This window comes from Festucalex cinctus, chromosome 18, assembly GCF_051991245.1.
Source record: "Festucalex cinctus isolate MCC-2025b chromosome 18, RoL_Fcin_1.0, whole genome shotgun sequence".
NCBI lineage: Eukaryota > Metazoa > Chordata > Actinopteri > Syngnathiformes > Syngnathidae > Festucalex > Festucalex cinctus.
Genome location: NC_135428.1, coordinates 12,010,989 through 12,026,939, shown reverse-complemented (window position 1 = coordinate 12,026,939; position 15,951 = coordinate 12,010,989). Strand labels below are relative to the sequence as shown.

Below are 15,951 nucleotides of genomic sequence, written 5' to 3'. Positions count from 1 at the left end.
TGCGTGTGGCTCACCCAAGTTGAGACGGAGGACGCCCAAGATCCCATAAGCATCCACGATCTTGGAGTATGTGTTTTTAATGGCCTCTTTCTCAGCCGCCGCTGAAAACGAAGATGAGCAAAACGTGAGACAGGTGGTGCGATGAAACAGTATAGGGTTGAAAACGAAGATTCTTTACAGAGGACGGCGACGGCCCCGGATTCAAACATGAGGCACTCTTCCCGTGTGCGCGTCTCCACGATGACACTGTAGGGAGGCGGGTCCAGCTTGTGGTAGATGCGATAACCTTTGCTGAAGGCCATTGTTGATGCCAGAAGCAATGACCTACAACTTGGAATGGGGAAAGATATCAAAATCAGAATACGAAAAAAAAAAATCAATCCAAATATAAAATATTGCTGATAGCAACAAAAATCAAAGACCACACAGTAGAAATACGGTGAAATCCGCCAGTAATTAATGCTATTAAACATTTTTAGAAATGATTATTGTACCAATCATCCCATTGATTATTTTGAGTAATTGCATAAAAAAAAATAAATGAGTTTGCATTCTTAAACAATACTAAAAGGTCACTATTCCGTGATTTTGAATGTGTGTGACCTTAAAAGGCTGGTCCTGCCCAGGTGAGTGATGTGAGTCAGTGACATTGTTTACTATGCATTTGTGTAATCAAGTCTTTTACACACACGTTCCTCCTGACCCATGCTTATTACTAAATGGCAGCAACATTAGTCCAAATAAGAAAAAAAAAAGGATCACTGCAAAGCTTTTAGGCAGAGATTTTTCTCCAATGTAATTATTTTGAGTGACTGAATTATTCAAGTTTTTTAGAAGATTTGTATGACTACTTTTGTCTAAATAAAGCACCTCTACTCGCTGTCGTCATTGGCTTTATCACAAAATCTGCATATAGGTGAGTTTTTCAGCAAATAATGCAGGATAGGCTCCCTCCTACCCTGGCAAAAAAATAAATAAATCTGCAGTTAACGAATGCCAAACCGAGATGATGTGGAGGTTAACTGTACAGCTAAATATGTGCAGGCAGCAAAGTGAAAGAGTGGGTGGCACATCCGCCTCACAGTTTGTCAATGTGGGCATGAACGGTTGTTTGTTTATATTCAACCTGCAATTGGCTGGCTGGGACACGCTCCATGATGAGCGGCTAAAGCAAATAAATGTATAATCTCCATACGATTTCATCTATTTTCTATAACAACAGGCAATATATAGGCTACCCCTTACTTGTTTCCAAACAATCGCAGACACATACAAACAATCACCCATTTGCACAATTTTTGGACACGCAAACTCCGTTCTGGAAGGGTGTCGCCTAGATTCGAACCTCACGACTGTGAGGCAAGCGAGCCTACCACTGGACCAACGTGCTGTTGCCATTTATGCTCCCCTTCCATCATCCGATTGATTTCCTCACTGCGGATGGAGGAGGATTTCGAAATCACAATTCGACACACCCGTCACCTTGTATGTCATACAGGAAGGACATGAATTCATTCGGTATAACATGACCATAAATCATCCTTTAAAAGCTAAATTACAGTACGAATGTCCAGATTAAAAGCCATTGGGGGGCAAAAGAGGCCGGTGGGCACACACGCATAGTCACGACTTCTATTTTAACACAGTAATAAATGACCACACACGCGTGGCTAACGTTAACGCGTTGTGACTGTTAATTTATGACGGTTTATTTTTAAAACGTATACAGAATTTTTAAATCAATGCAATGGAGAATCTTCTTAGCCTCGTTAGCTTTAGCTCGTTAGCCCTAATCGCTGATTCGCTAGCTTTCCGTCGTAAGGTGGAGGGCTGCGTCAAATCGGCATTTACCTAAACAAACAGCCAGTCAGCTCGCGCAGTGGACATTAGGAAAAACCGCCTAAGGTAGCCCCACCGACGCCGGTTCCATCGGTGTCAATGTATAAAATAAATAAACAAACAGGTAAAACAGGTAAAGCAAAAGGAGGCTTTTCTTGTTCGCCCTACCGAATCTCACCGCCGGGTTGCGACTCCGCTGTCACAACAAAAAATCCTTCCCGCTGCGTTGGCACAATGGTACATTCCAACGCTAGGCTATTTCAGCGTAGTGCGGCTTAGCAAAAGGCAACAACTGTAATAAACATAAACAAATATGTTGCTTAAATATTAATATAGCCCCATGTACAACAAATACACTCATATTTTAATACAATAAACACAGGAAAGTAAGAGTGTACTCGCCCGACTCGATTTTATAGATGACAATCTATACTAGCCAATAGCAGCGGACTTCTGGAATGCAGACTATCCAATCGGAATTGGAGGTGGGAGGGAGTTAGCTGGTTTCACCGCACAGTGCACACCTCGACAAATGTGAGACACCAAACACATATATATAACACATCATTCATGGTAAATATAAGCATATTTTAACTACAATAAAATATAGTTTGGTAAAAATGTCATTGTACAACTCGTTTTAAAAAGCTGTTGCTAGCCAATGGGAGCAGCCTTTTGGAGCAGCCTGTCCAACCGGCCATGGCAATAGGAAGGAATTGATTGGTTGAACAACGCAGTAAACATTCTACATTAGCCAATGGCAGCAGACTGTTGAGCTCAGGCTGTCCAATCGGATCCAGGAGATAGGCGTGACTTGGCTTTTTCGCAACACAAACCGACAAATGTGACTCACGTCTTCAAATATTCACGTGACATATCGATATAGAAGAGAGTACGGTGTAAGCATAATTATTATATTAAAAGAATAAACACGGTAGCGTGGTGAAAATCGTCTGGTCTGACTTGGTTTTAATTGACACTCCACAATATCCAATGGCAATGCGCTTCTGGAGGCAAGGATGTCCAATCGAATTTGGCGGTAGGGGGGGCTTAGCTGTTGCAAAACACGGCCGTCTCTGACACACTGAGATAAGAGACTTCACCGGCTTCATGCGGTGGTCAGATGTGAGACGAAGATGATCATAAATGCACCTTAAACGGGTAAGAAGCAATTGTACATCATGCAAGACTTGTTTACGTGGTATTTTTTTCAAAGTGTGTGTTTCTAGAGACGGATGTGGACCTCTTTGCTTATGCACGCAACCCAAGCTTCTGCATGTTTAAGGAAGTTAGTAACTGCATTATACTTATGTGATAGCCTATAGCTTTTGGATTTCAGACTTTTCTCGTGTGTTTAACTTGGGTTTTTTCTTGTTTTCTGAAAACGTTCAAAATTTGAACAAATTGAAAAAGGTCATATCCCTCAGCCCTACTAGATTTGAATCTTTCTGGAAACACTATAATTACGTCCAATGTAAAAATAAAAATCACCAGACAAAAATTAAATGTCCCCACCCAGCAATGACCACGAGTTAAAGAGGATGCAGATCCCCTACTAGCAGTCTTTGCATAACTGTTGACAGTTCTGCATGCTCATTTCTGCTCAACCTTATTATTGTTTTGGTAGGATTCCTAAAGCCGGCTCAGGATGAAGGGTCTTTACCTGGTGGAGCCCGTAGTGGCTCTGTACGCCTTCTCCACATACCTGACGTACCCGCTGGTTCTGCAGTACGTGTACCGCCGCTTGTGGAAGCAGCTGACCAACAGCAGCTACCCCGTCTCCGACAACACGTCCACGTGCGCCACTGCCAATGCCAGCGACCACGACAACCAGACCTCCTACTTCCAGGTGAGCCATCGGCCATCAGATAAGCAGCAAAAATCCTAAAGTGCTCACAAGTGTGAAACTAAAAACAGAAAAAGATTATTTGTTTTATGTGAAAGAACAACACAACTTTGCCTTCTGCTAGCTTAATTCTAACACTATATGCAAAACACCATAGACTGGCTAATCAACATCTCAACAGCAGTTGTGGTGTTTCGAAGACAAATGGTGCATCAACACACGTAGACATTTTACAATATTTGCAGGCATATTTTCTTTATCCTCTGCTAAGAACGACTAATATTGCCGCTTATGAAAGACTGACCAGCTTCATGCACTGTATATCCTTAAGTCTGTATTATATTACCTCCTGGTGGCTAAGGTGCACACACCACAAGGAGCAACACAATGTTCAAGTGAAGTAAAGCCAAAAAAAAGATGTAGAAACTGTTTCTTTTGTCATTTCTGTATGTTTTATGTATGAGTGTTGTTTTAGTGACTAAAAGAACAACAAGTGTGTAAAGAACGTGTCAAGTCTATTGCTCGATGAGTGGAGCCCTTTGATCAAAGCTATCGCTCAAGCGCTTCAGTCGTTAGCGTTTGCTGCTGATGCTGCAGATCTTCCAGCGGCTCAATATGCGATATGCAAATGAGTTTGTCTGAATTGCCACAATGCTATAATTGTACACTTTGCCAGGTGCATGGAGTTTTACTTCCACTTTGCTAGTTTTTACTACTACTTTGGTCATATCCTCTAAGAGGCAGAGAAACCATGTGAGCTTGTACTTTAAAATATAGTACCATTTTTTGTGCCACTTGAATTTGTGATTTCTTGTGTCTGTTTTGCTTTTTCTTTGGCCTTTTTTCAACATTTATTCTAAAACATTGAACCCATTATTATGTCATAGCAACTCATTTATTCTCAGTTACTAAATGTTAGTTTAAAAACTACTGGATTAAATTAACATAAATCCAAACAATAAGTACACAATGTCCTCACAAGGGTCGAAGGAATACTGGAGCCTATCCCAGCCAGTTGTCTTTGGAAAGTATACAGGGTACACCCTGAATTGGTTGCCAGCCAATTGCAGGGTACAAACAACAACAGACAAACAACCTATGGATAATTCAGTGTTCAATTAACCTACCGTGCATATTTTTTGGAATGTGGGAGGAAACCCATGCAAGAACATGGAGAACATGTAACCTCCTCCACCCGGGAAGGTCGAAGTCCGGATTCGATCTCACAACCTCTGCACTGGGAGACAGATGTGCTAACCAGTAGGCCACCATGTCGCCTGCTATGAGGATGATTCTGATTAATTTAGGGGGAAAAGTTATGGTTGCTTTTTTTTTTTTTTTTAGTATACACTATAAAATTAATTTTATTTGTAAATATGACCTTTTCTGAAACAACAGAAACAAGATTTTATCACAAATCAACAAAATTTTATTAAGTTATAGCTAATTGTTTTTAAGTTATCCATACCCAAAAACTAGTATAGTTCAATTTAATCAAAAATTGTTAGTACAAATTACTCATAAAAGCATACAAAGTTACACCAAATTCAAAAAGTTAAGTTAGTATTAGCTTTTGTAAAAGTTTGAGTATTGTATACTTAATCTATTTGATTATTTTGAATGTTCGGGTTTACAGTGCAATGTGACATTAACATCTCTGGTTTGTGCACCTTGGCCACCTGGGGGCAGTATAATACAGATATGCGGGTATATACGGAGACGGCCACAAATCCTCTGTAAGCTGCAGTAATATAAGTCATTCTTCACTGGGATAAAGAATATACACATAAGAGTATTATTATCCTGCGATTGGCTGGCAACCAGTCCAGGGTGTCCCCCGCCTACTGCCCAGAGCCAGCAGAGATAGGCGCCAGCACCCCCCGCGACCCTTGTGAGGAATAAGCGGTCAAGAAAATGGATTTATGGATGGAGTATTATCTGTCTATATGTGTTCCCGCTGTTCAAATATTCCTTGCTTAAAGAGTTACTGTCACTGGCTATTCATTAGCACATCTCTGGTATTTTCCATTATGTGCTAGCATCAAGCTAGTAAAGGCTAAAGTATTCAACCAAACACTAACCTATCATCACTGTCCTGTGAAAAACACTTGCGCAGACATCCCAAAAAAGTAAAAGAAAAAAAAACCCACACACACTTAAGTGTTTTTCACAGGACAGCAACACTAATCTATATTCTTTGCTGACTGTTTGCTGCTTGTTTGTGTGTCTTCCCTCTCCAGGAGGTGCAGGAGCAGGCGTCCCTGTTCTCGTTGTACTCTCAGATCCTCTCGGCCGTGCCCTCCTTACTGGTCACCCTCCTGTTGGTGGCTTACAGCGACCGCGCGGGGCGTAAGGTGGCCATCGTCATGCCGCTGATTGGCACACTGCTGTACACGCTGTCCCTGCTGCTCGTGTCCTACTTTGAACTCAACGTCTACCTGCTGGTGGGCGCCTCGCTCCTCTCCGCCCTCTTCGGGGGCTTGGGCACTTTCCTGGGTGGCTGTTTCGCGTACGTGGCTGACCTAAGTGACGGCGGCGGCCGTGGGATGACGCTACGCATCGCCGGGCTGGACATGATGATTGGGCTGCTCTCGGGCGTGGCCGCGCTGTCCACGGGTTACTTCCTGAGGGTGGCGGGCTTCAACGGACCCTTCCTGACCTCGGCTGGGTGCCAATCCCTGGTCCTGCTTTACGCCATCTTCATCCTAGAGGAGACGGTGACGCAATCGGACGCAGATTCGGATGACGTCGGCAGATGGAAAGCCGTGCGGCAGATGTTCTCCGCAATCTACCGGATGTTCGCGAGGGCTGGCGCCAAACGGCGAACGCTGCTGATCCTCCTAATGTTCATCTTTACTAGCTTCTCCTTCGCCGCCGTGGGAAGCTTGTCTTTAATAGTGCTCTACGAGCTTAACGAGCCGCTGTGCTGGACCGAGATTCTCATTGGCTATGGCGCGGCGCTGTCCACCACCGTCTTCCTGTTCAGCTTCGCCGGCGTGGCCGCGTTCACGTACTGCGGCACCTCGCAGCTTCTCATGGTGCTGATGGGCATCCTGTCTTTGGCCACAGGCATGACCATGGTGGCATTTTCCAAAACCACTTTGATGATATTTCTAGGTGAGAATCTAGCAGATATTCTGGCTTCCTGCCACATTTCTATTAGCACCTACTTTTTGAGGACCCTGATATAAAGAGGAAGTCAACCCCCCAAAATTTTTTGACAATGCAGCCCCAAGTCAAAATACGGTATTTTGGTTAATATTTTGTTAGAGGAATATGAGTTAATTAGCTAAATCCAGCATTTTTTATGAATATTAGAAGGAAGCCATTTTGATACTTACTGTCGAGTGGAAATGACATCACAATTGCTCAGGTCTCAGCTAACCACCAATCACAGCTCAGCTTAAAAAAAAACAGGTGAGCTGTGATTGGTCGTTGGAACTGTAATGTCATCTTCAGTCGACAGCAAGTGGCAAAATGGCCGCCCCCTGAGATGGATAAAAATGGCTGGATTTTGCTGAGGTCATATAATTATTGTGAATTCATGTTTAACATTGACTTCCCCTATAAGTTAATTCAAAGATTTGTTTGTACATAAATTGGACATTTTATCAGTCACCCATCACCGTTGATACAAGCAGTTAGCATGCTAGCTAAACCCACACCCACAAAATGCATCTTCCTTTCGAAGTGTCCGTTGCAGTGGCCGCTTTAGAGTGCTTCGTTGTTGGCTGTGAGTGAGCGCATGGCACAGAGACAAAATATACTAAATAATTGGTAATGCCATCTTGTATGTTTTCTGTGTCCTCAGCGAGGATTCCCATGTTACTGTCCATCATGCCATTCTCCGTGCTGCGATCCATGATGTCAAAAATCATCTCCAAGTCCGAACAGGGTGAGTATCTCTGAGGCGCCATAGCTTGTTCACCTCAAAATATTTATTTTTCCTGCACAGGTGCCTTGTTCGCTTTACTATCCTTCGCGGAGGTCTTGACATCCAACGTGTCGGCGGCGGTCTTCACTACCTTGTACGCTGCCACGGTAGCTTGGTGTCCCGGTTTTGTCTTCTTGCTTGGCGCAGGACTGTGTGCGATCCCGACCATGCTTCTGGGGTGAGTGAATTCACCCCCAAATTCCAGATGCTTTCACGCAGAGTTCACACGTTAGGGGTGTTATGCTAGGGTTTGTATTATCAAAAAGAATCCAGCCAAGGCGGGATGTTTGTAAATATTTCTTGACAAGAATATGTTATATGCGACCTCACTAGTCTAAACATGACATTCTGATTAATATTACATTTTGGAATGTGAGTTATGAAGCAAAATCTAGACGTTTTTGTCCATCTCAGGGGGCGGCCACTGAAGGTGACATCACAGTTGCGCAGGGTTCAGGCAACGACCAATTAGAGCTCAACTGTTTTTGGAAGCTCCGCTGTGATTGGTTGTTACCTGAGACCTGAGCAACACTGATGTCATCTTCAGTCAACAGCAAGTGGCAAAATGGCCGCACCCTGAGATGGATAAAAACGACAGACACTTTAGTCGGAGCTCTTTCTTACTTCTTTGAAGTATGAAGTCATCTGCATACAGCAGCTCTGAAGGCGCACATCAAAACTGCTGCAACCATCCCAGAAATGGCCAAAAACAAGACAAAAACAAAAATAAGTCAGGAACTAAACCAAACTACGTTGGAAAACCAATAAAGAATAATGTCGAGCCAGTGAAGAAACACGACAAGAGTGGTTGAGAAGCGGCCTAGACTCCATCAAAAAACAGTCAAGACCCTGTTAGGAGTTAGCTCAAAACCATTCAAGGACCATGTCAAGAGCCGGTCAAGAACCATGTCAAGAGTTAGTCCTATACATTCCTCTAGCTCACTGATTTCCCCTCCGCTGCATCGGCCTCACTAGCCAGAGCAACAGTTGAAACGAACTATTCCTAAGACCAGTATTACTGGGAACAAGTTTTTGATTTTCACTCCTGCATAGGATGACAGCAGCTGTGAAAGGCAGTCTGAAAGGTACTGTTACTGTTCTTATCCTGTTGGAAAATTCACAAGTGGACTTCAACCTACCATTGTGTATGGGACCTTTTGCACAGAACTGCAACACAACTGCTTGCTGAAAAAGTGCTTAGCAAATTCTTTTGGTGAAAATGTGCAGTTTTGTTGCTGTACTCAGACTTATAACTAAAAAAAAATATATATATATGCTTCTTCTGTGTGCTTGGTTGCACTGAGTGCACACAAAAGTAGTACACTGGTAGTACTTGAAATTCAAGTAGCAGTGCTCATTTGAAGTGAAGTCATGTGTGTCGTGTGTGCTTTCTGTCTTATCCGAGTCCACGAAGCCTGAACTCTGTGGATCATTTATGTCCAAATAACAAAAAGGATGGACCCCTAAACTAGGCCTGAATTCTTAACTCATGCCTGAGACTCTTATTTGAAATATTAATCCAGGTTTATAATCCTAATTTAAAGACCTCACTTTAAATTGTAATTTGAAACACTACTTAGCTTGAAATCTTAATTTTGAAACCCCAACTTCAAACCCTCATATGGTCTTGACACCTTAATTTCAAAATCTAATTTGATATTGTAACCCAGTCTTGAAACCCAAAATTGAATTCATAAACCAAGTTTGAAACCCTAACTTGAAACCCCTCACCTCATCTTAAAACTGATTTGAAACTGAACTTGAAAACCCATTTTAAAACCAGAATTTTGCTTTGAAACCTTAACATTAACCCTTATTTGACACATTACCACGGCACAAAACCCCAACAGACCCTAACTCAGCCTTAATGGACAAAAATATTGAGACACCCACACATTTTGCTTTCCCTGTGGGTGTCCCGTTACTTACTCATCTTGTGGGAAAACATGACGTGACCCATGAAATGAAACGTTTCCTCTTCCCAGCGTGGTGTGCGCGATAGGAGTGGACGTCGATGGTGAGGACGAGACAGTGGCAGTGGAGTATGAGGACGAGGAAGAGTGTCCTCAAGCGGACAAAGACTCGCCCCAGGACTGCAGCGACCATGACCCTCTGTTAAGATGAAGAACAAGCAAAGCCACAAAATTCCTCGTTGGTGAATTGTTACTTCAGCTTCCCCAAAAGTACGTTACGTATCCACATTTGACAAAAACACTCAAGCAGATTGTTTCTTACATTGAAACGCCACAATCATGTAGCGTTAGCATTTAGCATGCTACGTAAAAAGCAATAAAAGGAATTGTCATGCTGTAAAGCTTCCTTCAGGGAAAGCTAACACAAATTGTTTTCAATGAAAATGTAATTTAAAAAATAATGTGTTAAAAATAATTTGTAAAGGTCAGTGTTGTGTTTGTGTGTGTGTGTTTGATAGAAAAAAAATTGTTTTAAAATACAAATTAAATGTGTGGTCTCCTGTACAATTTGTCTGGCATTTTTCTCAGCCACCACTAGAGGTCGCTAAACTATAACTTGAAACCCTAACCCTGGCTTGAAACCCTGCATTGAAAACACGTGAAACCATAATATGAAACTCGACTTCAAAATCAGAAACTTGGCTTGAAATGTGACTTTGAAACAATCACCTGGTCTTTAAATCCTAATTTGAAACCATCTTGACTCTAATTTGAAACCGTAACTTGAAACCGTAATTTGAACTGGAACCTTGTCTTGAAATTCTTAAATCGAAACCCTTACCCTGTCTTGAAACCCTAACAGAACACTTTGAAGGACTTACCTGGCCTTGAAACCTTTTTTTACATCTTAAAACCTTAATTTGAAAACTGAAGCCATAGCTTGAAACCTTCACCTTGGTCTTAAAATCCTCATTTAAAACCCTGACCCCCAACCCTTTGTTGAAACTAACCCCAAACCAGGCTTGAGACCCTAATTTGAAACCCTAACCCTGGTATGTCCCAGCTGTGCTACACCAAAACTATTGAGACATCCACAGGAAGCTTCAGACTTGATGAAGCAGCATGTGGCGCAAGGTTGTTCTTGTACGCTGCATTCCAAAAGGAAAGGAAAAAAAAAAAAGACTTCTGCATTCTTCCAAGTACTGCGTTTGCCCTATTCAATGTCTCCCCTTGCAAAAGCCCGCCATTGGTGCGTTTTGATCATTTCTGCAGACACTTTCCACTCTGCTGCTGAGCTTAAAATCTTTGTGCGTGTTCATAAAATGGCCGACGGAGGAGGCGGCTGTCATAAAAAAAAATGAAGAAAAAAAAAGAGGTGGAGAGGAAAAGTTGATAGTAAAAGACAAGAAGCTGCGCAAGCCTCCACAGTGGCTCTGCGCTCGCCTGCGTGGACGCTTCGCTTGCTTTGATGGCGAATATTTACACTGGACACTTCATTAGGAACGGCGTGCAATCACATCAAGAGCTGTATCGTGCACACTAAAGGAATAATAAAAAGTGGAGCATGTTTGTTTGATTAGGCACTTTTTGCTAGGTCACCACAGACCAAGCTAGCGCGAATATATTGTGGACTGAATCCAATAAGATTGCAGCTCCACTGATTTGTATGACCCACTGACGCTGGAGCACTACTGATTCCCTCTAATTAATGAGCTTTTCCTTATCACAGCTGTCAAATTTTTGTGTTCAAGGGCCACATTACAAAAATAGGCAAGAACAATGTTGAGAGCCACTCGTGAACCAAGTGTAGGACCACGTCCAGAATAGTTATTAAAGGTATAGCTCGAAAAATTTGATTTGGCCTGTGCATGACGTTTCTGGGCGGAGACTCAAAGTTTTCCTTCCAGCAAAGCCACAGAGGCAAGCTACTATCAGTGGCATATGCAAATTTCGCTATGCGAACGCCCACTGCTGATTGGTGTACTGGTTTTACGCCCGTTCCTGGTTGGCTGCGTCCTCGAGTGGCAGTTTTGAATGTTGTGTTTACAAACAGGAGCTACCGTTAAAGTAAAAACCAAAAAAATGTTGAAATCGAGTCAACACCCACTCAAAAACTAAGTCATAATGTAGTCAGAAACCAAGTTAAAAAAACAACAACAAAGAACCATGTCAAGAATCACAAAAAAACCAGTAAAGAACCAACCACAAACCATTATGAATCATGTCAAAAACTAGTCAAAAAAGCAGTTAAAGAACCAGTGGGAGAGCCACGTCTTAAAAATAAATAAATAAAGAGCCTGTCAAAAATTCTCTCAAAAACTAGCCCAATTGCAGCCAAGAAAAGAAGTCTACAATCAAGACAAAGCTTGAAGTGGAAAAACAAACACACATCTCAATAGCCAATAAATAACCATGTCAAGAGCAAGGAAAAGGCCTGCTGAGAAGCGAGCAGGAACGTGTGAAAAAAAACCAAACAGTTAAGAACCACCCTAAAACCAGTGAAAAGCCAGTCCAAAAGAAGTAGATTTTTTTTTTTTTTTTTTTTTTTGTTATGCGCATGAAATTTGACCACTACATCACAACTAGGAGCAGTTCGGGGTATCGGTGGATGGTCTTCAACAAGGGTCCCCACTGTGGCAGATCTTAAACATTTGCTAAAAAAAAAAAACCCAGCCAAGAACAATGCCAAGATCCAATCAGAAACCAGTCAAAACAGGACAAAAAATAACTTTTAAGATCCATGTCCAGAGCCAGTCAAATACCACTTAAGAACCAGCCAAAAAAAGCGAAAGAACAATGTCAAGAGACAGTCAAGAACTGTATCAACTAACCAAGTAAAAGGCAGTCAAAAAACAGCCAAGAAGCAAGAGAAACCAAGTAAACAAAACAAAACAAGTACCAAATCTGAACCAGCGAAAAACCAAGTTCAGACCCCAAGCGAACAAAATGAGTCCCATCTGTCCTGCAGACCACAAATCAGTCTTGGGTTTTTACTCATGGCTCTTAAGTGTTTGAAAAGCGCCCGCGTACACGTCCAGATGGAAAAGCAGCAGCTGAGTTCCTTTGGCACCGTGGACTTCCCTGCACCTGGAAAAGTCATCCCGGTGCCAGGATGTTTCCTGGAGTTCGGCTGCAACACACGCACACACACACTGTAACACCTAAATCATAAAAATGATCGACCCTCGATGTGTAAACTATTTTTGGTAAACATTTTCCCTCCCATTAAGACTCAGTGATGGGAGGTAACCTAGTACAAACACTTTTTACTGTACTGATTTTTCACTATTTGCTTCAATTCAATGAACTTTTTGCTGCTGTGCGTGGCGCGGCCACATGGGGGCAGTATAATGCAGACATGGATAAACATCAAGCTGCTCAGCTCTCAGTAAGCTGCAGTAAAATGAGTCATTATTCTCAAAGTTTTGCCTGTTTCACAAATATTTGTTCTTCTAACCCTACTGCCGTGTGAGTACTTCCACCCTTTCTGATTACACAACGAGAGAAAGAAGGTGAAATGCGACCATAAGCAGATGGCACGGCCGATGAGCGTGACGCTACGCAGGCGCGCACGCTCAGCCGACGTCGCGGATGAGCTCACAAGCGTGCGTCAACTTTTGGAACAAACAAACAATTGTTGCGGCCGCACGTGATTTCAATTAGTTCTCGTCTTTCTTTTCATGTAAGCAAGATCAAACAAAACGCTTCCAGAGTGACATCATGACAGTGAATTTATCACAAAACATTCACAATCTTGGCACTCACACGTTTCACGTCAAATAATGAATAATAAGGATATAGTTTATTGAAAAAAATACAGTAGATAAAGGGGCCGGGCCAGCACACGAATAGTTAAAATATAATTAACTCACCATTTTATCCACTTTCTTTCCTTTTTTTTTATTTATTTATTTTATTTATTAAATTTTTTTTTAGTGGGGATAAAGCACCAATAAGGGTTTTCCACAATATATATATATATATATATATATATATATATATATATATATATATATATATATATATATATATATATACAATGATTTAATTTAAAAAAAAAATCACATGTAAAATATTCATTTTATTTATCTTAGCTAAACACTTTTACACACAAAAAATACAGTAAATCAAAATACATTTAAATAAAATATGAAAATAATTTGTGTGTAATAAATTGTTAATTTGTATTTAATTTGTATTTACTTACTGCAGTATCGGTTTACTGCTTAACATTGAATAAAATACTATAAATCTAAATTCATCAAAATTACAGCCTTGAGATACGACCAACACAACTCACGACTTTTCCAAAGTCCGAGCTATCGTTCGGTCGGTTTTTGGCTTTGACTTGTGAGCAGAAACTTGAGATACGAGTGCTGTATGGTGGCAGTGAGCTCATTTGGGCAAAAAGTGAACAAGTTGAAAAATTAGCCTAAAGAGATGTTTGTTGTCAACCCCAGCTGAAGTTTACTCAAAACGTAAACAGAAAACAAACAAACAAAAAGCTAACGATAACAAACAATGCAAAACGCCATTGACGGGCTAACATATAGCGTCCTCACAGGTATATATTCTTTATCCTTTGTGACTGACTATTACTGCAGCTTACTGAGGATTGACCATCTTAATGTTTATCCATATTATGTTTGCATTATTTCACCGCTAGCTTGCCAAGGTACGTACACAATTAGGAGCAGCACAATGTCCATTGATATGAAGCAAAAAAAAAAGAAAAAAAAAAAGGGAAAAAATTGTTGAATTCTTTACACTTTATTTACAAAGTACAGCATTATAGGTTGCTATTTTGCTAATTAAAAACATTACCATTTTTATTTTATTTTTTTCCAAGTCCTTTTTAAACATTTATTTGCTTTTAGTTTTTTAGGAAATATTTTTGGGGTATATTTTATGCTTCATATTATCTCTGATGTTAGTCCTTTTTTTATGTCTCAGTTGCCTTCGCAAAGGAGAGGGAAAATCCACAAAAAAAAAACAAAAAACAAAAAAACTAACTTTTACTGTAAGTCGCTGTTATTTTTCTTTCTACTTTTGGACTTTGTGCCTTTTGCAGCACACTCGTCGAGTTAAAGCAAACACGCACACAAACAACCGTAAGAATGACATTCTGACCTCTGGGAGTAAGTGCATATGGTTGAAGACCCTTTGATGAGGTCTGTCGTCTGTATTTTAAGAAGACAAGGCTGCAGCTGTGAGTGGCTTGTGTGCGTGCGCACACGCACACTAAACTAAAATTGAGCAAAAACATTTTGGGTCATGAAATAACAAAAAGAAAAAAACTTAGAACGTATTAGTGACTACTCAAGAGTTGAGTACTATAAGAAGTAGTATGAAAATGGACGTCAAGCCGTAAATGGCCCCCAGGTCGTAATTTGGACACCAATCTGCTAGGCAAACCACAGTCAATTTCAGAGCACATACAGACTCATACACAATTGAGAGACTGGTCACCACTCAATGTAATTGCGACAACGGACGTCTGTGGCCATGTTTGTCATCAGCTGCCATTCATATCATGCCCTGCACACGCAAATGGAAAAACAACGTGATGCATGTGTGTGTGTGAGTTCGCCTGCAAACGCGCCAGGCCACTTTGGATGCCGTCCGTCCGTCCACATCAGAGCTGCCGTGGAAGGCCGAGCCCTGTAATCAGCGACCGCTCGCCACTATTTCCGTGCAACGCCATCACCGATCGGACGGCAGAACCGGCGACCGGTCGGCCAGTAGTTTGTCATCGGGAAAGTCAACACGGATGACGTAAGGAGAGAGCGGTCGTATCCATCAAAAGGTTGCAATCCGACCTTTTTGTATTGGAGGTCAATCACAACATCAAATTGTTGCTAGATGGGAATGGTCGCTTGTGTGCCTTGATACTGACTGGCGAGCCATGATTAGAATAGTTTTGGATTTTTCATTGTAGTTCATTTTTATTTTCTTTTAACGTTTGTTTTGTTTTAATGAGTTTTTACAGCAAGTATGTGAGTTTTGATTAGGCCTCTGAAGGCCACGTTTGTTCTATCTCTGAATGGAATCAAATGCAACTGGTCGCACATCTCAACCGCAAAGAATAAGTTTGTAATGCTCATTACTGCCCCCTACAGTACCGGAGTTGAACAGCATCAATTGCAGCTAACAACACTTCAATTACATTTTTAAAAAAAAAATGTTTTCTTTTTTAATTCTTCTTAAAAATCCCAGCTATGTATTATTATTTGTAAGTAAGAAAAACAGTCATAGGAATTGTGTCGACTGGCCGTAATGCAATACGACTCGACAAGTAAGCGTTTCCAGGTGGCTCACCTGTGGAAAAAAGGTGCTTTTACCACTTGGCTGGTTTGCTAACAAATGTCACACGCGTGCGCGCTCACGCACACTCACGCCTGCTTCCAATCATGGCACAC

General features: G+C 41.4%; 2 protein-coding genes across 11 annotated transcripts in view; one reads left to right on the top strand and one right to left on the bottom strand.

Annotated features, from left to right (window-relative positions):
- synj1 (synaptojanin 1) overlaps positions 1-3,754 on the bottom strand; it is a 33,127-nt gene extending 29,373 nt beyond the window's left edge. For 6 of the 9 annotated variants that reach the window (XM_077505706.1, XM_077505711.1, XM_077505712.1 and 3 more), the window contains exons 1-3: positions 1,852-2,239; positions 179-330; positions 15-101 (exon numbers count right to left, since the gene is read on the bottom strand). In XM_077505706.1, coding sequence (XP_077361832.1) covers positions 15-101; positions 179-302 — 211 coding nt within the window. In that variant the 5' untranslated portion in view covers positions 303-330; positions 1,852-2,239. Of the gene's footprint in view, positions 1-14; positions 102-178; positions 331-1,851; positions 2,240-3,544 lie in introns of those variants that run through there. The other 3 variants (XM_077505708.1, XM_077505707.1, XM_077505709.1) reach the window with 3 other exon arrangements.
- On the top strand, positions 2,680-10,099 carry LOC144006718 (lysosomal proton-coupled steroid conjugate and bile acid symporter SLC46A3). 2 transcript variants are annotated; one of them, XM_077505716.1, is made up of 7 exons: positions 2,680-3,000; positions 3,069-3,127; positions 3,467-3,688; positions 5,926-6,802; positions 7,497-7,580; positions 7,641-7,797; positions 9,605-10,099. In XM_077505716.1, the coding sequence occupies exons 3-7, from the start codon at positions 3,488-3,490 to the stop codon at positions 9,741-9,743; spliced, it is 1,458 nt and encodes a 485-aa protein (XP_077361842.1). In that variant the 5' UTR covers positions 2,680-3,000; positions 3,069-3,127; positions 3,467-3,487; the 3' UTR covers positions 9,744-10,099. The 2 variants fall into 2 exon arrangements, with proteins under 2 accessions (XP_077361842.1, XP_077361841.1); XM_077505715.1 differs by lacking the exon at positions 3,069-3,127 and having other exon boundaries at positions 2,682-3,000.
- Positions 10,100-15,951: the final 5,852 nt, after the last annotated feature.